The following is a 27,359-nucleotide window of genomic DNA, read 5'->3' as shown; positions in this document are numbered from 1 at the left end:
AGGAGGTAACTGAAACCAGGCACCTAAACTTAGGATGTAGGTATCCTAATCACTAAACCAAACATCTGCCCCTCCATTTGTTTTTGAAGCTTCTTGTAATGCACTAAGCTCTTTAACACACACACACACACACACATTTATATGCCTATTTGTACCTGTGCCACTTGCTTTCTGAGGTGTACCCAGATTAAAGTTCTACACAAGACCCAGTAACAAAGTTTTGCACTAGTGAATCAGAATGAAAATGAACACCAGATAAACACTGAGTGATTCACTAGCTACACTAAAGTAGTTCCCACTTTCCCTAAAGTATTTACCAAATATCCTGAATAATGTCCCATGTGTCACTCGCCTACTGTTTCTTTTCTTATTTATCCTCAAGAAAAGCTCCACTTGCAGGACACCCATGAGGTTATCATGCTGTATTTTGCAAAATTATCCATTGTTTCCATATTATTCCAATCTAAAATGTCAAAGACAGTCCCCTCATTCCAAAAGGATCTGAACTACAACCTTGCCTTTGCTTATCTGAACCTGTATCTTACCTATTCTAAGCCAAGTTCTCCATATAATAGTGTCAATCCTGACAGCTTAGTATGGGACCCAAATGTTGCTACATTCTGCAGTAACAACAAATTCTGTTTCAGATGAAACTGTCATAATTTTGGAGTTAGGGTTACCAAGATGCAACAATGCAAAGCAGCCTGAGCTATAAAATATAGAAATAAGATAGGGGCTGGCGCCGTGGCACAGTAGGTTAATCCTCCGCCTGTGGTGCAGGCAACCCATACGAGCACCGGTTCTAGTCCCGGCTGCTCCTCTTCCAATCCAGCTCTCTGCTATGGCCTGGAAAAGCAGTAGGACACGGCCCAAGTGCTTGGGCCCCTGCACCCGCATGGGAGACCAGGAATAGGCACCTGGCTCCTGGCTTTGGATGGGCACAGCTCCGGCCGTTGCGGCCATTTGGGGAGTGAACCAACAGAAGAAAGACCTTTCTCTCTGTCTCTCCCTCTCACTGTCTGTAACTCTACCTCTCAAATAAATAAATAAAAATCTTAAAAAAAAAAAATAAGATAAAGGCAAAAAATGACATATTCCATTGGCACTTGGGGAAAAAGCATCATCCTTAAAGGGATATATCTCCATCTAAGTCACTGACACAATGTTTCATGATATTTACATATTTATATACAGTATGGACAAAGAACTCCTGTAGCACAGTAATTGGGGAATGTTACAGTATGCAGTTACAAATTTGGCCTACAATTTTTTCTGATATTCTAAGAGGTTTGGATTTATTCACTTTGACACAATTTCTTGATAAATAAGACAAATACTGGGCCGGCGCCACGGCTCACTAGGCTAATCCTCCGCCTTGTGATGCCGGCACACCAGGTTCTAGTCCCGGTCGGGGCACCCATCCTGTCCCGGTTGCCCCTCTTCCAGGCCAGCTCTCTGCTGTGGCCAGGGAGTGCAGTGGAGGATGGCCCAAGTGCTTGGGCCCTGCACCCCATGGGAGACCAGGAGAAGCACCTGGCTCCTGCCATCGGATCAGCGCGGTGCGCCGGCCGCAGCGCGCTATCGCGGCGGCCATTAGAGGGTGAACCAATGGCAAAGGAAGACCTTTCTCTCTGTTTCTCTCTCTCTCACTGTCCACTCTGCCTGTCCAAAAAAAAAAAAAAAAAAGACAAATACTGTTATATGTCTTCTTCATCTTTGAGGATACTCCAAAATGTTTATGAAAAATGAAATTAAAAGATAAGTTGTTTTGGTGCAAACAAAACACTGAAATCTATACATAAGAGATCTTCTAAAAGTTTATGGAAAACATATTATAAAAAATTACACAGGGATATAAATTTCTTTTGCACCAACCAAAGTAAACTTACTCTTCTACTTTCCATGAGCTTTTTGAAGTATTCTCATATAGCCAAATGAAAGTAAACTATTAATATTAGTAATAAGTACAGCTAACACATAATATTTACTATGCATATATCAGCACTAAGTGTTGTACTTGAATTAAATCCTCACATCAATCTCACGAAAAAGCATTATTATTATCAACCCAAATTTATACAGTAGGGAACTAATTAGCAAATGAAATACTAGTAATGCAAACCAAGGCACTACAGATTACTATTTTTCCAACAAAATAAAAAAGGCTTTTTGCCCCATTTAATGTTTTCTCCTTTATAATACTCACCCTTTGATTTCCCAATTTTCCAAAATAAATCCACCCATTTTTGTAGGTAATGTATGAACATTTAAGAAAATTTAAATGATGTGACAGTATCACCTCCTCTATGAAACCTTACCTGTCTCTTCCTATGCTTCAATACTTTGAAATATATAATTCTATTATCATGCACCTACTGTAACTTTTCTTTACAAATGCTTTCCTTTTATACTTTGAACCTTACTAAAGTCAAAAACAATGTCTAATTCAGCTCTGTGGTTACAAAGGGTAGTTAAAAAAATAACAGTGCTCAAATAATAATGAGTGAATTAATTATACAAATCAAAGAAAATATCTAACATAAAATTTTTAATGTGATCTCTGATGGCTACTATAGAATAGTAAGCAAGTGTAGTCATGTTTTTATACTATCCAATTTTTAACTGAGTTTGACATAATACCCACTACTATGGTGATTTTTATTTCATTTACTCCACTAGTTCTTTCACTAAACTGCCCTATTTCAGATATGTTCATGATCTAGGAGCCTGTGTTGAAGATTTCAACAAATCCAAATGAGAACAATGGTTTTGTCTTACCGTTTGCCCCGTGGATAATGCCGCACATATTCTCCAACATCGTGAGCAGCCACAGCTAAGACTTGGGGGTCATCTGACACCTCTAGAAGTTTTGTCAAGATTCTGAAATAAATTTAATACAAAGAGAGATCAAGTTCTGATTTTTCTATGAATTACTACACAGTGTAGCTATAACACAGGTATCATCCTAAAAATAGTCATCTATAAATACATTTTGCCAAGGATTTCACTATTTCGTATAAGTTAGCAGTTTTAAAATCTTTATACATACATGATTACTTTCAGATTCACAACGTTTATGATGCACAGTTTTCTAAACATCAAGGACTCCTACTCCCTCTCTCAAGAGAGACAACTAGAATATCAGTTAAAGTTATTTCAGTAAGACTACAAGTGGATCTTTGCTAATTATATTTTTTTGATGAATCACTGTAAACCACAGGCCCTACTATTAGTAGCGGAGAAAATTCCTTTCGGCATCCTATGATCAAGATGGTAGGTTGAGCCCTGAGCACACATAAAATGTACGTCACAAACAGAATTAAATCCCCAACAGCAAATGTTTCTTAGAATACAGCAACCCACAACCACTATCCTAACTCCTATGTCCCCCTCATACTCTCTACAAAGCAACCATACCAACTAAAATTTCTATTGGAACTCAAAAGGGACTTCTAAGAACAGGAGCCAAGGACTAACATCAGAGAAGGCTTCCTCTGCCATAGTTCTGGTCTCCCTCCTCAAGGACCACCATATACCCAGGGGTGCACAGATCCTAGGGAGTGAAGGGGGTGGACACTGATGCTGCTCAGAACCCAAGGAGCTGGGAAAGGACTGCCCTTCATGCATGCAAATGGAGACCATTCAATACATAGATAATTCCCGATGTTCTCAAGTCATCCTTCAAGCAGAGCATAAATGGAGTAACAAATTGCTAGGGAAAATGAAGAAATGCACTTTGAGCTAAGTTTTATTTCTGAGTTCTCTCTCATAGAAACTCTTCACACATTTATATTTTTAACACATCAAACTATGGATGCTCTTTCCAAAAGGTTAGCTTGCAAATTATTTAAAAATTAAATTTAATTCAACTGAGACAGCTTAATAATTTCAAAGAATTAAGTGTCTTTGATATTTTTATTGAAATTTAGTATTAAGAAATCATTTTATGAAATCATAATCAAATTACCCTAACATAAAATTCCTCAAATGCATAACATATCATTTGCTCTGAATACCTCAAACCATAAGTCAGAAAAACCACATCTCAAGTACAAACATGGCTGCTTTCTCTTCTTTTAAATAAAATTTTAATGGAACACAGCTACACTCACAACTCACAAACCCTAAAATATTTTCTGTCTGGGCCTTAACAGAAAGTATTTGCCAATTCCTGCCTTAAACCAGTGACTTAAGCGTCTCCATAGAGCTGACACCCCTGTCATTCAAGATATGGCATATACACTAGCAACTGTATCATCTGGACACTTCCTAGAAATACTAACTCACAGGCCCTACTCTAGACCTACTGGGGAACCTGCATTTTAACAGGATCCATAAACATTTGTAAAGCACTGTCTTTGACTTAAAGATTCTTAGAATTGGAAGCAATCAGATTTCTCATGTTATCTATGAAACACAGAAATGATTTTTATGGTTATCCTGTAGGGCCATTTGGTCCACTGAATATCTTCAGCAACAGTGAAAGTATTATTATCTGTAAATATGCTGAGCATGCTATTTCTATACTCAAATCATCTATAAAAATGTTCAAAGAACAGGTTCAAAGAAAAGGATTCTTGTGGTAAGAAAAAAGAGAGCTCCCTCCAAGTTGTCTCTTACTACTGTTGTTAAGTCAACAATAGATTCGTCAGTTCTAATCCAAATTCCTATCACCACATCAACCACAAGCCCTAATTTTGTCATATTCTCCCATGGTGTCCAGATAGCAACATATTGCAGCTTCGTATTTGGACTAAATGTGAATTCCAACTCTGACATTTGCTGGAAACATACTTTTTAAAAAGGTCTATTCAAATCTAAACAAAATTTACATTATTATCCTACTTAATCACTCAATAAATTTACTGTTGGCCTCTTTCACAATATTTTCCCCAAGTTCATAAATCTGTTTGTGCTCTCTTATCCTTTGCTTTTTCCTCTATCATCTCCATGTTTTCTTCTATTTCAGAATATCTCCCTTTTCAAAAAATATATACTTAGTTCAAAATTATGAGTTACAAACTACAAGGTGGTAAGAATTCTGAGATGTCCTAAAATAAGTTACAAGGTAGAAGACAGAAGAAAGAGTTCAGAGAGGATTATATTAAACTGACAGCTTTGGGTTAAACCAATAAAGACAAGACAAAAAGAAATTATTTCACATTCCTTTCCTCCATGAGAAAATAAGACAAAAAGGCAACACAACTAACCAGCCAACAAGCAGCAACCACTTTTCTTCATGGACTATCCTCTATCACAGGACTTAGTTCACTGGCTATTGTTCTACCCCTCTTATTTATAGATAGTGTAGGTTCAATATAAGTGACTTACATTTTTTTCTTCTTCAGTTTTACCTATAAAATGTCCTGCCTTTTTAGAGTCCATGGACATTTTTCCAAATGCCGCTGCTAGTGGCCAAGGGAAACTGTCCAAGGACTACTCCTTTATTTTGATGAGCATCTGTAACATCGCAATACAGCCTCTTATCTTCCGAGATTTCTTGGTATTTAAATTTTTGTTTTAAGAAAATTATTTTCTAAATATTATTATGCTCAAAGTGATAGAAGGAAAAATAAACTTATATACTTGCTAAGTTTGGAATGGACAGAAAATAGGTCATAATCTAATGTAAGTGTGGTTTTCCACAGATTGGGGGGGAGGGGAGGAAAACCCAGAAGTACTTGGTTTTTTTAAATAGTAAAATCAAATAAAGAATTCATTAGCATCAATTTTATCAACTAATTTGAAGGCAGCCCTGCTATGCTTTTCCTGTCAATCATCTAACCATTCCATCAATCATTTCATGATTTCACACAGATAATTTATTGGAATGAAAATTAAAGACAAACATTGATTCCAAATTTCTCATCATCACATAAAAATAAAACAAAATACCACATATCAGTGTTTTCAGTGACACAGAAAAATAACAAAGGTAAAAGAAGTAATCTGAAGGAGCAATAAAAATTAAAAGCTAACGCAAGAAAACAGAACACAGACTCTAAAAGGCTCTTATTATGTGTATCATAATGAAGACATACATAATGCTTTAGTAATCATTTGCTAAAAGCTTCCCTCCATTATATTAAGCTTTTCCAAACATTACATTTAAAAAACAATATCCAAGCTCTTTTTTTGTTGTTAAAAACAAAAATGGTGGGGCTGATGCTGCAACGCAGCAAGTTAAACCCCAGCCTGCAGCTCTGGCATCCCATATGGGCACCAGTTCAAGTCCCAGCTGCTCCACTGGAATCCCCAGTTCTCTGCTATGGCCTGGGAAAGCAGTGGAGAATTGCACAAGTCCTTCGGCCCCTGTACACACGCTGGAGACCCAGAAGGAGCTCCTGGATTTGGATCGGCACAGCTCTAGCCATTACAGCCAATTGGGGAGTGAACCAGCAGATGAAAGACCTCTCTCTCTCTCTCTCTCTCACTGCCTCTCCTTCTCTATGTAACTGTGACTTTCAAATAAATAAATGTTTAAAAAAATTCCAGTTTACAATAGCATCAAAAGGAAAAAAAATTAGAAGTAACTTTAAATAACCTAAATAAGTGGAGAAACATATTGCTTATAAATATGAATAGTAAACGCTGTTAAAATGCCAATATTTCCCAAATTGAAAGTTTCAAAAAATCCTCAATAGATTCCCAACTAGTTTTTTGGAGAAATTAACAAGGTGATTCTAAAATTCACCTGAACTAGCAATGGGACCCACAATAGCCAAAACTATCATAAAAAAGAACTGACTTCCCGTTCAACATGTAAACAGCATAGAACTCATCATTCCATATCCACGAGCAAAACCCTAGTCAAACTAAAAATCAATAACTCATTATAGATCCAGGAATCAGAAAATTGAGGTCCCAGGGAAAACTTCTCCCACAAGTTAGAGAGGTGAATACAGAGAGTCAAAGCTTGCTGGGAGCAAAAACTGCTATTGGATCCATCAGTTGTCAGGAATACTTAAAGGGTAATTGATTAACTCCTAAAGATTAAGCAAGGACTATTTTGAAAGAAAAATTCAGGGCCAGCGCTGTGGCGCAGCAGGTTAATCCTCTGCCTGTGGCACTGGCATCCCATATGGGTGCTGGTTCTAGTCCTGGCTGCTCCTCTTCCAATCCAGCTCTCTGCTATGGCCTGGGAAAGCAATAGAATATGGCTCAAGTCCTTGGGCCCCTGCACCCATGTGGGAGTCTGGGAAGAGGCACCTGGCTCCTGGCTCCGGATGGTGCAGCTCCGGACGTTGCGGCCATTTGGGGAGTGAACCATCAGACGGAAAACCTTTCTCTCTGTCTCTCCCTCTCACTGTCTGTAACTCTACCTCTCAATAAAAAGGGCCAGTGCCATGGCTTACTTGGCTAATCCTCTACCTGCAGCGTCGGCACCCGGGGTTCTAGTCCCAGTTGGGGCGCCGGGTACTAGTCCCGGTTGCTCCTCTTCCAGTCCAGCTCTCTGCTGTGGCCCGGGAAGGCAGCAGAGGATGGCCCAAGTGCTTGGGTCCCTGCACCCACATGGGAGACGGGGAGGAATTACCCGCCTCCTGGCTTCGCATCGACGGCGCAGCGCCAGCCGTAGCAGCCATAAGGGGAGTGAACCAACAGAAGGAAGACCTTTCTCTCTGTCTCTCTCTCACTGTCTATAAAGAAGAAGAAGAAGAAAGAAAAATTCCTAGAGACCCAACAAATAATCTGAATTGGTCTGCATCTACTAAAGATATTAAATCAAAAATGTATAACCTCCCAAAAGAGAAAGCAAGAGTCCCAGATAGTCTCACTGGTGAATTCTATCAAACACTGAAAAAGCAAATGGCACCAATTCTCTATAATCTCTTCAAAAAAATAGAAGAAGAGGGAACACTTCTTGACTCATCCTATTAGACCAACATTACCATAATCCCCAAATCAAAGACATCATAAACATACATGAAAAAATCCTCAAAAAATAGCAAATCAAATCCAACAATATATAAAAAGAATGACATACCATAGTCAGCACTGATTCCAAGTATGCAAGACTAGTTCAATATTTGAGAACCAATTAATGTACTCCATCACATCAACAGACTAAAGAATAAAAAAAAACATGATCACACCAATATATGTAGAAAAAAAATCACTTGACAAAATTCAATATCCATCCATGATAAAAAAATCTCAGCAAATTAGGAATATAAGGGAATTCTTTCAACTTGATAAGGAAGAAAATCTACAACCAAAATCAGACTGAATAGTAAGAAACAAGATCCTTCCCTTAAGACTGGAAACAAAGCAAGCACATCCCCACTCACTATAGATTCATTCACTGGAGGTACTAGCTAGTTTAAAGACAAAACGAGAAGGGATAAAATAAATAAGCAATTACAGCAAAGTTGTGGAATACAAGGTTAATTAACAGTCAATTATTTCCTATACACCTTAATGAACAATTGTAATTTGAGATTAAACACCAAAATACCTAGGTATAGATATAATAAAACAAGTACAAGATCTTTATGAGGAAGATAGGAGAGAAATGAAAGAAATAAAATAAAATCCAAGTGGAAAGATATTCCATGTTCATAGGTAGGAAGACTCCATAGTTTCAAGCTATCAATTCTTCACTGTTCAATCTATAGATTCAATGCAATCCCAATCGAAATTCTAGCAACTTATTATACAAATACTGGCAAACAAACTAAAGTTTATTTCCTTATATTTCAAGTTATGGAAAACCAAAAAGCTCAGAATGGCCATTAAAACACTGAAGAAGAACAACAGTCAGAGGACTAGCACTACCAGCTTGATAACTTACTGTAAAACTACAATAATCAAGGCAGTGTGATTTTGGCAAAAGAACAAATAAAATAGAATAGACAGCCCAGAGACAGAACCACACAACTATAGTCAACTGTCTCCAACTAAGGAGGAAAGATAATCTTGTCAAAACCAATAGAACCATAAAACACAGAGAGTAAACTATACAATAAAAAAAGTGAACCCTAATGTAAATTATGGACTTCAGTTTAAAAAGTATCAATATTGGTTTATCAACTGTAAAAAAGGGTGCCACACCCTAATACAAGATGTTAAAAACAAGGAAACTCTGCTGCTGGAGATAGAGGGAATATATGATTTTTTTTAATGATTTATTTATTCATTTGAAAGTCAGAGTTACACAGAGAGAGGAGAGGCAGAGAGAGAGAGAGGTCTTCCATCTGATGGTTCACTCCCCAGTTGACCACAATGGCCGGAGCTACGCCAATCCGAAGCCAGGAACTTCTTCCCAGTCTCCCATACAGGTGCAGAGGCCCAAAGACTTGGGCCATCTTCCACTGCTTTCCCAGGTCACCACAGAGAGCTGGATTGGAAGTGTAGAGCTGGGTCTCGAACCGGCGCCTACATGGGATGCCAGCACTTCAGGCCAGGGCATTAACCCACTGTGCCACAGCGCCAGCCCCAGAGAATATATGATTACACAAGTACTTTCTGCTCAACTTTTCTATCGGTCTAAAATTGTTCTAAAAATTAAAGTTGATAAAAAAAGTTATAATAAGGTTTGTATATAGTAATTCTTGCAATGAATTAACAGGAAAATCTGGAAATAATCTTAAATATCCATCAATTGGAGACTGATTAAATAAAGTGAGAAACAGGAAGGAAGGGGAGGGGATTGGGGAAGAAAGGGAGAGGACTCACACTTTCTCTTTTTGAAACCTAATATAAAGCAATAGTAATCAAAACAGTGTGGTGCTGTATCAGGACAGACATCAGACCAATGGAGAGTCAAGAAACAAATAAATGTGTCTAGAGTCAATTTATTTTTGGCAAGAGGAGCCAAAGAAAAAACAAAATGAACCGGACCAAAAGTTTAAAACATTTATGTTTTGAAGGATACTATCAAGAAAGAGAAAAGACACTCACAAAATGGGAAAAATATTTGCAAGTCACATTTCAAATGAGGGACTTATATCCAGTATATGTAATCCTCAGGTTACAACAGTTTGATTTATGATTTTTCAACTTTATGATGGAACAAAAGTTTGATAGGCAAACAGCAGAAACTATGATTCAAATTTTATTTTGCCAGGCTAGCAATATGTAGTGTGATCCTTGGATAATGGTCAGCAGCAGCAAAATCAGCTCTCAGTCTGCCATGATATACTGAGTGCAAACCACTGATCCCCTATACTATACTGTGTTGCTAAGCTATTGTGTTCAGTAGAATGGAAATTAAATGAATTTTTGACTTACAACATTTATCAGGATGTAACCCCATTGTAAATTGAGAAGCATTGTATAAAGAACCTTTACAACTAAAGAAAAAAATGGCAACTCAACTGAAAGCTGAGCAAAGATAGGGCAAGCATGTGGCACATTAGTTAAGCCACTGGTTGGGATACCCTCATCTCATATCTGAGTACTAGTTTGAGTCCCGGCTTCTCTGCTTTTGATCCAGCTTCCTGTCAGTATACCTGGGAAGGCAGCAGATGATGGCCCAAGTACTTGGGTTCCTGCTACCCATATAGAAAACTCAGAGTTCCTGGCTCCTGACTTCAGCTTGGCCCAGCCTCACCACTGTAGGCATTTAAGGAGTTAACCAGCAGATGGATGATTCTCTCCCTCTACCACCACTTCCTCCCTTTCTCCTGCTTTTCTTTCTCTTCTTCTCTCCTTTTCATTACCTACATCCTGCCTTTCAAATAAACAAATCTTTAAAAAAAAAATGAGTAAGTGGGGCCAACATTGTGGTGTAGAGAGTTAGCTGCCGCTGGTTGCACTGGCATTCCATATGAGTGCCAGTTGGAGTCCCAGCTGCTCCACTTCTGATCCAGCTCCCTGCTAATGTGCCTGGGAAAGCAGCAGAGGATGTCCAAGTCGTTGGGGCCCTGCACCAGCACGGGAGACCCAGAAGAAGCTGCTGGCTACTGGTTTCGGGCTGGCACAGCCCAGCCACTATGGCCATTTGGGGAGTGAACCAGCAGATGGAGGACCTCTCTCTGTCTCTCTGTCTCTATCTGTCTCTCTCTCTCCCTCCCTCTCTCTCTCTGTAACTCTGCCTTTCAAATAAATAAATAAACTTTTTTCAAAAAAAAAGAATCTGAATACAAACTTCGCCAAAGATATACAAGTATACAATAAACACATGAAAAGAAGCTTGAGAACATTTGCCATCAAGAAATACAAACAGAAACTACAATGAGATACAGCTGCAAACCCACTAAGATTGTAGAATCAAAAGGTCATATACTAACAAGTCTTGGCAAAGAGGTGGAAAAATCCCTCATATATTGCTTCTACCACTACAAAGTGCTGGAAAGCACTTTGGTAGTTCATCAAATGGCTAAACAGAGCTACTACATGACTCTGCAATTATACTTCCAGGTACCTAACCAGGCAAAGGTAACAAAAATACAATTCTACACAACGATTTGTATTGCAAGTATTACTGGCAGCATTATTCATAATAACAAAAAGGTAGAGGGGCCTTAGCTGTGGCATAGCCGGTGGGGCTGCCACCTGCTGTGCCGGCATCTCCTGTGGCATCCCAACTGCTCCATTTCTGATCCTGCTCTCTGCTGTGGCCTGGGAAAACAGTGGAAGATGGCCCAGGTCCTTGGGCCCCTGCACCCACGTGAGAGGCCAGGAAGAAGCTCCTGGCTCCTGGCTTTGGATTGGCACAGCTCTGGCCATTGTGGCCAACTGGGGAGTGAGCCAGTGGATGGAGGGCCTCCCTCTACCTACCTCTACCTCTACCTCTACCTCTACCTCTACCTCTACCCCTACCCCTACCCATACCTCTTTCTCTACCTCTACCTCTCCTCTGTTTAACTCTTTAGAGTAAATAAATAAATCTTAAAAAAAAAAAGGTGGAAATAACTCAAACATCCATGAACTGATAAGTGAATAAATAAAATGTGTTCTTAGCCATACAATGGAATATTGCTATGGTTTGAATGTTTGTCCCACCAAACTTAGGGGTTAAGTTCCCAAAGTCTTATTTATGTTAATGGAACTAAAGAGGCTAAAAACCTAATGCAACTATGCTGTTTTGAGGTAGAACCTTTGGGAAGTGATCAGGTAGAATCACGTCAACAGGGTAGAGCCCCCATGATTGAACAATGGTGGCTTTATAAGAAAGAGAGACCAGTGTACACACTCATGCCTCCTGTTTCTTGCCACGTGATGTCCTGTGCACCTCACGGATTCTGCCAGAAAGAAAAACTGCCATCACCAGAAGCTGAACCAAGAGAGTCCACTGAACTGAACTGTGAAACTCTAGAACTGTGGGCCAAATAAACCTCTTCTTCATAAAGTTAGGCTGCCTCCAGTACTTTCATTGTAGTAATGAAACACTGACCAAAACAAATATTGTTCAACCATAAAAAGGAATAAAAACATGGGTGAAGCTTCAATACATTATGGTAAGCAAAAGAAGCCAGTCACAAAAGGACAAATACTAAATTATTCCACTTGTATAAAATTTCTATAGTAGGAAAATCTTCAGAACACAGATTTGTGGTCACTTAAGGGTAGACAAATGGGTGGATAGAGATCTTACAGCTACAGAATATAAGGTTTCTTTCTGAAGTGATGAAAATGCTCTACAATGGACAGTGTTGACAGCTGTACATATCTGTGTATATATGAAAACCACTGAACTGTACACTTCTAGCAGATGAATTGTATGATATGTGAATTGTATCTCACTAAAAAGGAAAGATACTTACACATACTTGGCCATCTTATTATGACAAAGGCAAACCTAACCTACAAAGCACTAGAGGAGATGTTATTTTTAGCAAACAGTGCTGATTCAATTAGATATCCATATAAGGAATACAAAATAATCTGGACTCTTACTTTATCCCTTATCCACAAATCAATCCCAAATGAACTGGAGATCTAAATGTGAGAGATTAACAATATAGCTTCTAGAGAATAACCCAGAACGATATTTTCATGACATTAGGTAGGCATAACTTCTGAACCAGGACACACAAAAAGTACTAGCCATACAAGGAAAGATAACTTTAGCAACATTAAAATATAGACAGAGCTCCTGTTCATCAAAACATGAAAGAGTGACACAGCATACAACAGAGAGGGATAAAAAATTGCAATAAATAAAATAGTCCCTCCTTACCCATGGTTTTCCTTCTTGTGGTTTTGGTTATCCACAGCCAATTGTAGTGTGAAAATATTAAATGAAAAATTCCAGAAACAAACAATTCAAAAGTTTTAAGTTGCATGTTGTTCTGTGTAGCACAATGAGATCTTATATGTCACACCATCCCACCAAGTAATGAGCCATTGCTTTGTCTTGTATATTCACATTGTACATTACCTGTTTGTCAGTCACTTAGGGGCCATCTGGTTATCAGACCAACTGTAGGAGGTCCTGCAGCACTTGTATTCAAATAACACACACCTCGTAGCCTAATCCTCAATGTCAATGCCTGTGTCACTCACCTCGCTCCATCTCATCACGTAAGCAATGTATCACCTCATATCATCACAAAAAGAATGAGTACAGTACAGTAAGATGTTTTGAGAGAACTAGAAAGGGAGAGGAAAAAACCACATCCACACAACTTTTAGACTACTAAATTTAAAGAGTGACAAAAACGTGCCAGTGAATATTTGAAAAGAGGAATAAAAAACTTACTTTAAGAGTTCATAATTCTTCTCATTTAACCTCACTGCATTCTCTCTCCAAAATTTCTCAGATTTGTGCACAGGACTCCATTCCAACCTTCCAGATTTAAGTTCCGAACTGTACTCATCAAATGAGCTATAAAAATTTCCATAGAATTCAAAGTTTATACAAATCTGGAGCAAAATGCAACATCTTCACTGATGACTTACTTACAAAACTAACCATCCTTTATATATTAACAGTGCCATCAAACAAAGTGTAAACAACTTTTAAAATATCTAACAAATCACGTAAAATTTTACTTAAGGTATTAAAATGCAACACTCCTGTTAAATTTGAATGCTTGGCAGGCAACACTGAAATGAGCTCTTGCCTTCAAAAATCCTTACCTCAATATACACATGAATGTATATCAGTAAAAAAAAAAGATGATCTACCAGAATTCCTATCACTATGCACTTAAAATTTGCAGACTACTAGAGATATTAATGCAAATTATGTAAAATCATAGTCCTTGTACACAAAATAATATAGTAAATGCTAAATAGAAAGTATAAATATCATAAACCACCATAATATATCACAAAAGCAAGATCACAAATGTATCAGTACATTTTATAAAATGATTATCAACAATATAGAGGTGACATATTCATTAAATGAATCCATTATAGATGAATTTAATACAAAACTTCTGTATACAACAAACTATAATCACCTTGATTCAGAAACTATTCACCATTTGTTAGTTTGTTATTTGAAGCTTTACAATATGAACATTTTTAATGAGGTAGGCTAGTTGGCAAACATAGTATCAGAATATGCTAGACTTTCTTTCAAGCAAAAAATTTTAAAAAGAAATATAGCATCTCAGCATCGACTGATAATTCCACATAACTGGGATATTCTAGGTAAGTTGACCAGCTTGAATAAGGTAGTAATTTAATGTAAGGTCAGTTATTATAAAAAGTAGGTCAGTATTTTTAACATTCATATCCAAACCTAAAGAAAAACAGAGACACTTCTTTCAGCTGCATCCATTATCCTATTACCTTCACATCAAAAATAGTATTTTTCAAATTATGAAATTCAAGATGAAATAGCAGTAAGTAGTAATAATTGGCCTATATGAATTAAATAATTTAGAAAGCTATCATTAATATTATTTTTAAAAGCAAGCCTTGATGATTACAGAATTGACCATATTTCTTAAAATAGACATAATAATAAATTTTATAATTGTGAAGCCTATTGCTGACCTATCATAATTAACTTATCCCTATTTGAAATTATAAAATGCAATAATTGCATCCCTCCATGTAAAAATTATTACAAATCACTGATTTAGAGAGCAGCTCCCACTTCTATGAAATCCTCTGGCATTATGGCTTCACTGAATTATCCAGTAAACACATTTATATAGCATATATGGAGGCACTTCAAAGAGTTCATGAAAACTGGAATTAACAGGTAAGTTTATTTTGGTATCGAAAAGTTTCATAGTTATGTTTATAGTGCATATTTATGTGTTTTCTATGAACTTTTTTAAGGTCCCTCAGAACTGCACTGAAGGGATTGCTGGGCAGTAGGAACCTCACAATAAATCATGAAAAATTAGCATTTTGATGACTATGAAATCAAAAGAAAAATTGAGAATGGTTTTCCCATGCATATGGAGAAAATAGTCAAACAATTCAAGTCCAAGTCAGCTTTGGCTCCCAAACCCAATCCACCTACAGGAAGGGTTCTATTTCCAGAGAGTAACTCTCTTTCAAAAATATGTCAATAGTTTAAAAACAAAGAATATACTTGTTAATGGGGAAAATCATCAAGATATTACTAAACAAAACAAGATGCAGAAGGCTATATAAAATCCCAGGTATGGGGAAAGAGGGGAAAGAAAAGGGACTAGGAGGCTTCTGGAAGCAAATAAAGAAATCCAGAGGAGGGATATTGAGTGGAGAAGATGGCAGGTGCAATGAGACCCTTCAGTACATACTATGCAAGAGGCCTCTTTATTTTATGTATAACATTTCTATGATTTCTAATATAAAAAATAAAATATGCCAATAGAACATTCAAAAGTAGAAAAAAATACTTTCTAAATATGAACAAACATTGACAAACTAACCAAGTCCCATTGCTACCTAAAAAGACTCCCAAGGAGTTCCAGGTTAAGGCCAACATCCTGTGAGAGTAAGGCACTCAGGCTCTAAACAGAAAACGAAGAGATCACACACAGCTCTGACCAAACACCGCCATGTAAGTGTGGCGTCTTAACACAAGATGCCTCACTTGATTCTAATAGTTGGTAAAAATTCAGATTTTACTATCCTCACTCTGTCTTTTATGACCTTGTCTAAATATGATCAGAGTCGGCAAACTTGGAAGGCTTCCATAGCCTTGGCAACTCATGACGACAGCCTAGGGTGGTTACTGGCACCATAAACTAGAGTGTCAATTTGTTGGGTCAACAACAGGAGCCACTGTGCAGTTGCTCCTCATGTGGAATCTCTGTCCTTAATGTGCTGTACATTTTGATTTAATGCTATAACTAGTACTCCAACAGTATGTTTCACTTTGTGTATCTATGTGGGTGCAAACTGTTGAAATCTTTATACTAAATTGATATTCTGTATATAAAGAGAATTGAAAAGGAATCTTGATGCAAATGGAAGGGGAGAGGGAGCGGGAGAGGGGAGGGTTGCGGGTGGGAGGGAAGTTATGGGAGAGGGAAGCCATTGTAATCTATAAGCTGTACACTGGAAATTTATATTCATTAAATAAAATTTTTTAAAAAATCTAAAAAAAAATTCAGATTTTCTTAAAAAACTATGCAAGTGAAACAAAGCCCAACAGATCTAGCATGTGCAAATTCAAAAAGAACAACACACCTAAGATCCTGGACACTCTCACCAAGTTTTTCCAGAAGAAATTTGATATCTTCACTGATATCTTCGTCATCATATTTCTGCTGTTCCAAGTTCTCCAACTGCTTCAGAACTTTGCACTGAATCATTGCCAAAGCATATTCTTGGCGAGTTTCTCTTTCAGTTGATTTTTCTAAAAAGTTCTGGGTTAAGACAAACAGATAATGAGAAGCTACATAATTTATCATGTGCTGTTCTAAGACTTCTACATTTTCTTTTACCTTTCTCTCTTCTGCCTAATCTCAGGTTTAACCATCACCTTAAGTGGATGACTTTATCTCAAATCCTAACTTATTTCCTGAGCCCCATCCTTTATCAGAAACCTATTTCTGATTACTTATACAATTACTGGCTTACTAAACATCCTTAATTATTGATCCACATGAATCTGATAATATTGAACATATTAACTATGAAATCCATTGCAATCCTTCCTCCTTGCAATGTTGCTCCTGAGCATACTGCAGTGAACATGTTCATTGCCCACCTAAAGTACTTAGAAAAAAGGTTTCTTCAAATATCTCTCTAGTTTCCACTCAGTCATCTCCCCAATGGCTAATCAAAGAACAGGGAAAAGTAAAAAACTCTCCTGCTTGAACAATTATTAGAAAAGTGTTCTGACTTTCCAGAAAATTCCATAGCCTTCTGCAATTTTCGGCTTTCAAGAGTACTTACAAAAATAGCAAAGGAACTCATGAACTTAAAATTGTTCATTAAATTAACCATTACTTCTGAGTAAGGATCATGCTCAACCCAAGGACAAACAAACTAGGGCCCTTCCAATCAAGAAAGTTATTTCACCACTCTGGCAAAGACAACCTGTCAAATGCTAAAATAATCATCATCATCATCATCATCATCATCATCATCACTTAGTAACTATTAACTCCAAATTAATTGTTGCCAAATTATAATTTTAAAATTATTGTAATTAAAATTACAATTGTAAAATTATTGTCTTATTATAAGCAAGTTATACCTTTAATAATCATGCTAAAAAATGCAGAAAGAAATTCAGCTTAACATGTGGAAGTTAGTGAGATCAACCTCCCTTTATGGTTTCCACCAGATTTTAAGTACCTTTAGAGTAGTGTGTCTCATTTTTCTTTGCATCACAGAGCTTGGCACAGTATTTGGTTTACAGTTGAGAGTCAATAAAATATGTGTAAACCTAAAATTACCCCCTCAGTGTTTATATCTATAAATGTCAATATTTCTAGTAATCCTTTTCTAAAAACTATTACAGATAACAAGTAGAGCAGCAACACAAAAACCAAGTTAATGTGCTTCTAGAACTACTTCAAAGCCATTTTTTAGGCCATTGAACAAGTGAGGAAAATGATTTTTGGAAAAAAATCATTCTCAAGTTCCTACAGTCCTTAAAAAAGGATTTCACTGATGAGATTGTTTGAAGACATTCTGGTCACATATTTCTTTCCTATATCCTGAAGTTTTTGTGCTTAAGACTTTAGGAAGCTTGCAAAGCTACTGTCTTCAATCCATTATTTCACAATGATGACAGGTTTATTTATTTCCTTTAAAATTTATTTAAGATATATAAGTTTTATGTATTTCATATATACAGATTTAGGACACAGTGATACTTCCCACCCCACCCTCTTTCCCACCCATGCTCCAACCTATTCATCCTTCCTCTCCTATTTCCACTCTAATTTTTATAAAGATCTATTTTCAGTATACTTTACACTCATAAGGTTTAACCCTACGCTAAAGAGTTCACCAAATAGTATGCCTTAATAATAGCTCAATTTTAATTCAGTTGTATGGATGTCTAAAGCATTCTTCTTTCAGTCTTCAGCATATTAGCATGGTGACCGTATTAACTCAATTTAGCATAGCAGAGCCACAAAAATAAAAAAACTAGTATGTCTGCCAGTGGATTGGGTCTATAAACTGATATCCAAAATCAGACAATGAAAGCTCAGAAGATATCCTATTAAGTTCTAGGCATTTTGGTTTTTAAAAATATAGCAACTATAAATACAGCTTAAAGTAAGATTTTTAAATATTGCTAAATATTTGTAAAATATTCATGCTGCCTTTTCTAAATCAAACAAAACTGCACTAGATTTTTGTCTGGCTCAACATCAATTCAGCACAACTCCAAGTTGTGGAGAGAAAAGGTCTAAAGAGGCAAGCTGTAGAGAGAAAAAGCAGGGAAACAAATATTGTATGTAACTATTTCTAGGCACTTCATTTGTCACCTCATTAAGTCCCTACGCAGTATTGAAAAGAGTTAAGTGTTATTAATCACCTTCCAAGTTCTATCTACTCCAGATTGTCATTCTATCATACCATTCTGAAAATGAGGAGTTACACTATTTCACTTCTCAAATTTCTTTTTTTAAAAAATTTATTTATTTATTTTTATTTATTCATTTATTTGAATGGAAAGGTTAGAGAGAAGCAGAGAGAGAGGTCTTCCATCTGTTGGTTCACTCCCCAAATGGTCACAACAGCCGGAGCTGTGTCAATCCAAAGCCAGGAGCCAGTAGCTTCATCCAAGTCTCCCACACAGGTGCAGGGGCCTAAGGACATAGGCCATCTTCTACTGCTTTGCCAGGCATACCAGCAAGGAGCTGGATCAGAACTGGAGCAGCTTGGACTTGAATGAGTGCCCAAACAGAATGCTGGCACTGGAGGTGGCGGCTTTACCCATTATGCCACAGCGCTGGCCCCCACTTCTCAAATTTCAATGAAAAGTACATCACAGATCCAGAGAGCTCCCAAATCAGGTCAAAAGAATGGCTAAGATTTTGGGTCCACTCTATGCTTTTATGAATTATTGGGCTTGCGTATTGTAAACATAGTGACTTCATCTAGTTATTCCATCAAGACAAAGAGTCTTTTTCATCTTTGCACATCCTTAGAACTAATACATTACCTTCATATATTTCGTCTTCAATAAACTTCTAATGCATTCTTAGATAGGTGAATAATGCATGAGACAGAAGGAAAGGAGGAAAGAAGAAAGACCTATTTCCAATGACCCATTTACTTTACATAGTAATGATCCAAAATGAAAAACAATAGAGAGAAGGAAGAACTAGTGAGGACAAAAAACTAAAGACTTTGTCAGAAGCTCAGATATAATGGCTATCTTATGATGTTTAAAGTAGTTTACACTGACCCAAAAATTCAAAGTTCAAAATGTTCCAAAATCCAAAACATTCTGGCCAGGCATTTCAGAGCTTTGATTTTTGGAACAGGGATGATCAATCAGTAGAGTCTTTCCAAATATCCTCAAATCTGAAAAACTGTGAAATCTGATACAGTTCTACTCCCAAGCATTTCAGATAAGAAATACTCAATCTGCACTATAACTTATTAGAAGTCCATTTTTTTCTAGAAACCTGGAAAAGATGCAACAGAGAAACAGAATTATAGACCAATCTCCCTGATGAACATAGATGCAAAAATCCTCAACAAAATTCTAGTCAATCAAATCCAACAACATATCAGAAACATCATTCACCCGGACCAAGTGGGATTTAGCCCTGGTTTGCAGGGATGGTTCAACATTTGCGAATCAATCAATGTGATACATTACATTAACAAACTGCAGAACAAAAACCATATGATTATCTCAATAGATGCAGAGAAAGCATTGGATAAAACACAATACCCTTTCAGGATGGAAACTCTAAGCAAATTGGGTATAGAAGGAACATTCCTCAACACAATCAAGGAAATTTATGACAAACCCATGGCCAGCATCATATTGAATGGGGAAAAGTTGGAAACATTCCATTGAGATCCGAAACCAGACAAGGATGTCAACTCTCACAATTGCTATTCAATATGTCCTGGAAGTTTTAGTCAGAGCCATTGGGAAAAAAAAAAAAAAAAAAAGGTATCAAAGGGATAAAAATTGGGAAGGAGGAAATCAAACTATCCCTATTTGCAGATGACATGATTCTATATATAGCGGATTCAAAAGACTCCACAAAGAGACTATTGGAACTCATAGAAGAGTTTTTTAAAGTTCCAGGATACAAAAGCAATACATTAAAATCAATAGCCTTTGTATACACAGACATTGCTACAGCTGAGAAAGAAATTCTAAAATCAATCCCATTCATAATAGCTATAAAAAAAATCAAATACCTTGGAATAAATTTAACCAAGGATGTTAAAGATTGCTATGATGAGAATTACAAAGCTTTAAAGAAAGAAACAGAAGAATATACAAATAAAGTACTGCAAAAAAAACACTCAGGGAAGTGAAGAGCCAATCCATAGAATGAGAGCAATTATCTGCAAACTATGCCAACTGATAAAGAATTAATAACCAGAATATATAAAGAGATCAAGAAACTCAAAAACAACAAAACAACCCAGTTAAGAAAAGGGCAAAGGACTTAAACAGATATTTTTCAAAAGAGGAAATCCAAATGGCTAACAGACACATGAAAAAATGTTCAGGAAATGCTGTCAGGGAAATGCAAATGCAAATCAAAACCACAATGAGGTTTCACCTCACCCCAGTTAGAATGGCTTTCATATAGAAATCAACAAACAACAAATTCTGACGAGGATGTGGGAAAAAAGGTACCCTAATCCACTATTGGTAGGAATGTAAACTGATAAAACCACTATAGAAGACAGTTTGGATGTTCAGAAATCTGAATATAGATCTACCATATGTCCCAGCTATCCCACTCCTGGGAATTTACCGAAGGGAAATTAAATCAGCAAAAAACAGTTATCTGCATCCCCATGTTTACTGCAATTCAGTTCACAAGAGCTAAGACATAGAATCAACTTAAATGCCCAACAACTGAAGATTGGATAAAGAAATTATTGTGGGATATGTACTCTACAGAATACTACATAGCGGTAAAAAACAAAAATGAAATCGGTCTTTTGCAACAAAATAGATGAATCTGGAAAACATCATACTTAGTGAAATAAGCCAATCCTAAAGGGACAAATACCATATGTTCATGATCTGCAATAACTATAGAGTACCTAAAAGGAAATCTATAGAAGTGAAATTGGCACTTTGAAAAGCAATGACTTGAACAGCCTTGGTCTTGACTGTTGAGGAACAGTTTTGTTTTGTTTTTTTCTCTTCTTCATAATAATTGATGAACTCTTTACTTAACATACAGTTAAACATATGTGTATAAAGTCAACTGAAGGGTCCAGTGCTGTGGCATAGAGGGTAAAGCTGCCTCCTGCAGTGTCGGCATCCCATATAGGTGCTGGTTCAAGTCCAGCTAATCCACTTCTGATCCAGCTCTCTGCTATGGACTGGGAAAGCAGTGGAAGATGGCCCAAGTCCCTGAGCCCCTGCACCCACATGGGAAATCTGGAAGAAACTCCTGGCTCCTGGCTTCGGATCAGCGGCCAATTGGGGAGTGAACCAGCAGATGGAAGGTCTCTCTCTCTCTCTCTCTCTCTCTCTGCCTCTCCATCTCTGTGTAACTCTGACTTTCAAATAAAGAATAAAATAAATCTTTAAAAATTAAAAAAAAAATAAAGTCAACTGAAAATAGATCTCAGTAAAAAATAAGAGTAGGAATAAGAGAGGGAGGAGGAAGTTTGTAACTGTCAAGCTGTATAGTTCTGAATACATTCTTATGGACTTACTTCTAAGGGTACAGTTTAAAAACTTGCCATGGGACCCCAAATCCCATTGAGCTGGCTGTTAAAAAATGCCATCTTAAGTGTTAAAGTGACCATATTAAGTGTTAAAATGATCATATAGATATGATTAAGTGTTAAAGGGATCACATACATAAGACCAAGTGTCTGGTAATAATAATAAAAGATAGAATTAAAAAGGAGAGAATGTTCAACATGGGAAGCAGTCCACACAGCAGACTCAGAGAATGACAATCACTTTAAATAGCACTCTCACCTCAGAATCAGCCCATAAGACTTCAAAGTCTGGCTGAAACGCCCTTGAAAGCATTTCAGGCATGGGAAGTCAAGACATTGTGGCAAAAAAATGTTCTACATAAAGGATCTTTTGTGAGTGAGATCCCTACGGAAAGAAGTGGCCATCAAAGAAGGATGTACTTTTCTCTGAAGGGAGAACAGAACTTCCATTTTCCTTATGATCTTATCTAAATACCAAAAGAGATTGTGGATTCAAAATGCTTCCACAGCCTTGGCAGCTCATGTCAAGAGCTTCAGATAATCACTGATGTCAAATAAGAGTGTTACTTGTTATATTAACAACAGGAATCACTGTGCACTCACTTTCCATGCAGGACTTCTATCCTCAATGAGTTGTATTATGAGAATTAACTGTAAAACTTGTTCTCAGTTTGTGGGTGTGGGTGTGTGTGTGTGTGAGTGTGTGTGCGCAAATTGCTGAAATCTGTACTTAATATAGAATTGTTCTCCTGTGTATAAAGTTAATTTAAATGAATCTTAATGGAGAATGGAACTGGGAATGGCAGAGGGAGGAGGTAGTGAGGTGGGAGTAGGGTTGGGAGGGTGGGTATGGTGGAAAGAATCACTATATTCCTAAAGTTGTACTTAAGAATTCTGTACTTATTAAATAAAAGGTTTCTTTGGGGGGAAAAAAGGTATTTGGAATTACTTATCAAAAGAGTAAAAAAGCATATCTCTCTGACTCAGTAATTCCATCTCTTGACTATATTCAAATGAAATAGTCATCAAAGTGGGGAAACACATGTAACAGAAAATGGAAATACTTGACATAACCAGCAGCAGGACACTAGTAAAATAAATCACTTTACAACAACACAATGGAATAAATATAGCCATTAAAAAGAATACTAAAGATCTGTTTATATAGAAACGAAAATATATTTATTCTTTGCTGTTTTTAAAAAGTTGCAGAACAGTATTTAAAATAAAATACTGTTTTATTTTTACATACAAATAAACCATACATCTATTTACATATTTCTCTCTACCTGCTTAGAAATATCTGAAATATGTTAGTTGCTATTTGGCAAATGTGTTGTCTAAACTATTAATATTTTTGCAATATAGCTTTACTACTTTTTATTTTTGACTTGTTGTTTATTTAAAGAAAGCACAAGAACAAACAGTAGGTAAGAACACAAATTTGGGGGCTGGTGTTAAAGAAGGCTAAAGTCAATACTTGTGATGCCAACATCCTAACGTGCGCACTAGTTCCAGTCCTGACTGCTCCATGTCCAATCCAGCTCCCTGGGAAGGCCGTGTAGGATAGCCAAGTGCATGGGCCCCTGCACCCATGTAGGAGACCCAGATGGAGTTCCAGGCTCCTGGCTTTGGCCTGACCCAGCCCTGACTGTGCAGAAGAAAGATTCTCCGTCTCTATCTCTTCATTTCTCTGTGTAACTCTGCCTTTCAAATAAATAAATAAATCTTAATAAAACAGAAGATTCTGAAGACAATAACCTATAATTGAATGTCTATCAACTACCAACAGTGTGATCCCTTTGCCTCACTATCCCTATCTATAAAGTGAAGACCAACATAAATACCCATCATACCCATATACTTTGGTGAGCATTAAATGAGTTAACAAATGTAAAGCCCTCTTGGAGAGAGTGGAAGGCAGAGAGCAAGCACTAGATTGGTTTACTATTATCACTGTTGAGTAGTGTTCTTAAGAGACCTAGGTCAGAGCCAACGTTGTGGCATAGTAGATAAAGTTGCCTCCTGTGACACCTGCATCCCATACCAGCACCAATTTGAGTTCCAGCCGCTTGACTTCTAATCTAGTTCCCTGCTAATGTGCCTGGGAAAGCAGCAGAGGACAGTCCGAGTACTTGAGCTCCTGCACCCATGTAGGAGAGCTGGAAGAAGCTCCCAGCTCCTGGCTTTGGCCTGGCCTAACCCTGATCATTGTAGCCATTTGGGGATGACCAGAGAATGGAAGAAACCTCTCTGCAACACCGCTGGCCTTTCAAATAAAATAAATCTTTAAAAAAAAAAAAATAGAGACACATGTCAACCAAGCCATTTTCTCAGAAGCCCTCTAACACCCAAGGCAAACAACAAAATCATCAAGACAACTGCTAGAGTGAATACTTTGTCTCATGGTAACCAATTAGCAGTACTTCCTTTGTATGTTACAACAGCCTAGAAACCTGGGCTTCATATTCTACCTCAGCTCCTCTCTGGTGCTCAACTTTCTCACCTATTCAAGGGAGGAAGCTGACTTAGATAACTGATAGATTTAATATCTAAAAAAAAAATAAAATAAAATAAATAAATAAAACCTGCATAGTGTCTCAGAAATATAGTGCTAATCAATAGATCTAGAATCAAAAACACAGTTGGTCAAGGAAGGAAAAAAAATGGAATAACATTGGTTTGGGGCACTTACAATGAGTTGGGAAGCCACTATTAAACCAGATTTCAGCTAGACACACTTGCAGCTAAACCTTTAAATGAGTGTGCAACCAGGTGCATACTGTTCACTGGACTAGACCAAACTGAAATTCAGTAGCTTATGTTAACCATTTGTAAAACCCCCTTCCTCTCCTGAATTATAGGACAGCTTGATTCTTAACAGCACCATGCACTTTTTTTTTTTTTTTTTTTTTTTATAGGCAGAGTGGACAATGAGAGAGAGAGAGATACAGGGAGAAAGGTCTTCCTTTGCCATTGGTTCACCCTCCAATGGCCGCCGTGGCACACCGCGCTGATCCGAAGGCAAGAGCCAGGTGCTTCTCCTGGTCTCCCATGGGGTGCAGGGCCCAAGGACTTGGGTCATCCTCCACTGCACTCCCGGGCCACAGCAGAGAGCTGGCCTGGAAGAGGGGCAACCGGGACAGAATCTGGCACCCCGACCAGGACTAGAACCCGGTGTGCCAGTGCCGCAGTAGGAGGATTAGCCTATTGAGCCACGGCACCGGCCGACCATGCACAATTCCTAATAAGCAAATAATGTAACCACCACCACTGCTTTGTGATCTTAAGCTTCAAATACAGCTATCATCATGTAAAATCTTGGAGCACGCTTTCAAGACTGCTTGAATCTGTCTTCCAGACTACAATCCTGCGTAGCCACAAATAGATGTTATTTACTCTGTTCTCAACTATGTTGATTTTATCCTAAGCCAGAAAACTCTATAACTAAAATAGGAGCACAAGAAGAGAAAAATTTCAACAGTCTCACTTTTTGCACTATTGCAAAAAGGAACCTCTCTCCCTCTGACATTTCCTTAAACGAACACACTTCATTCATCTAGATGGTCTCCTCCCACTTGTCCCATTGTCCCATGTCAGAAATACAAACTAGTGGTATTTCACTCTATGTTCACCATGGCTCTATAGTTTCATAACCACATGGAAAACAAGCAACTTTTTTGATAATAACAGGGAAAACAAGCAACATTTTCCAACCTGCTAAAAACTCAAAAATATAGCACAGTGGAAAATGCCAGACACTTACATATCAAATACAAACCACTTACACGGAATGCTGCAAGAATGATTCTTGTTACTTTCTCTTTGACGGATTCTTGAAGGATATCGGACAGAACAGGAATGATATTGTAGCGCCGCAGGTGTTCACACATTTGAGGACTGAATGCCAGGAGCCATATTGAAAAAATCATTTGATACTGGAGTTGAAAACCACACTTGTTACTCAAAACTCCCATTATGCTAAAAAAAAAAAAAAAAAGGCACACACATTTAGAAAACATTTAATATGATGGCACAAGAAGGAAGAAATTACTCGCTTTTTGCATTAATGAAACAAGTTTCTCTGAATTATGTCCTCTGTTTCTGCTGGTAGCAATATGCAGCTAGATTGCTACTCACAGAGGGCCATTTCCAGCACAGTTCCTCTCTCCAGAAGTCACAGGACCTCAGGAAGCAGGAATGCTTGCTACAAAGAAGCAACAAGAAGAAAGATGGCAAAAACTTAGAACATGGCAGAGGGAATGGGGACAAGAATCTAACAGGGGGCCAACCCTGTGGTGTAGTGGGTAAAGCTGCCCCTATAGTGCCAGCATCCCATATGGGCACCAAATTCAGTCCTGGCTGCTCCTCTTCCGATTCAGCTCTCTGTTATGGCCTGGGAAAGTAGTAGGAGATGGCCCCAGTGCTTCAGCCCCTGCACCCGTTTAGGAGACCCGGAAGAAGCTCCTGGCTCCTGGCTTCAAATCGGCCCAGCTCCAGCCCTAGCAGCCATTTGGGGAATGAAACAGCAGCTAGGAGACTTCTCTCTCTCTCTCTCTCTCTCTCTCTCTCTTCACCTCTGTCTCTCTGTAACTCTGCCTTTCAAATAAATAAATCTTAAAAAAAAATTAATCTAACAGACAATAGGAAGCCCAAATCAGCAGGCTGCAGTGACAAAATGGATATATCAATACTTTAAGCCTGGGCAACCAAAAGGATCATTTTTTAGCTTCGGATTGGCACAGCTCTGGCCATTGCAGCCAACTGGGGAATGAACAATCGGATGGAAGATCTCTCTCTCTCTCTCTCTCTCTCTCTCTCTCTCTCTCTGCCTCTCTGCCTCTCTTCTCTGTGTAACTCTGACTTTCAAATAAATAAATAAATATTTAAAAAATAAAAAATAAAATGTACAGAAAACAGGATGAGCTTGGAGGAAATCTGTGACGAGTCCAAATTTGACACAGCCAATCACTGATTTTGGGGAAATCAGAAAAAGCATGGAGGCTTCTAGTCTGATCTCTTATTTTACTGGTAAGAAAACTGGAGGGCTAGTATTGTGGCATAGAGGCTTAAGCCACTGCCTGGGACAACAGCATCCCATATGGGGTGCCAGTTTGATTCCTGGCTACTCTACTACCAATCCAGCTCCCTGCAAATGTGCCTGA

General features: G+C 37.8%; 1 protein-coding gene across 2 annotated transcripts in view; it reads right to left on the bottom strand.

Annotated features, from left to right (window-relative positions):
• The window catches only part of ATP6V1H (ATPase H+ transporting V1 subunit H), a 113,997-nt gene that overhangs the window by 35,962 nt on the left and 50,676 nt on the right, over positions 1-27,359 (bottom strand). For both annotated transcript variants that reach the window (XM_062189589.1, XM_062189588.1), the window contains 4 exons: positions 25,983-26,175; positions 16,531-16,709; positions 13,646-13,771; positions 2,779-2,880 (listed from right to left, as the gene is read on the bottom strand). In XM_062189589.1, the coding sequence (XP_062045573.1) occupies positions 2,779-2,880; positions 13,646-13,771; positions 16,531-16,709; positions 25,983-26,175 (600 nt within the window). The remainder of the gene's footprint in view (positions 1-2,778; positions 2,881-13,645; positions 13,772-16,530; positions 16,710-25,982; positions 26,176-27,359) is intronic.

Source organism: Lepus europaeus, chromosome 4, assembly GCF_033115175.1.
Source record: "Lepus europaeus isolate LE1 chromosome 4, mLepTim1.pri, whole genome shotgun sequence".
NCBI classification, from domain to species: domain Eukaryota; kingdom Metazoa; phylum Chordata; class Mammalia; order Lagomorpha; family Leporidae; genus Lepus; species Lepus europaeus.
The sequence above is the reverse complement of the archived record's forward strand: the minus strand, read 5'-3'. Positions and strand labels throughout refer to the sequence as shown.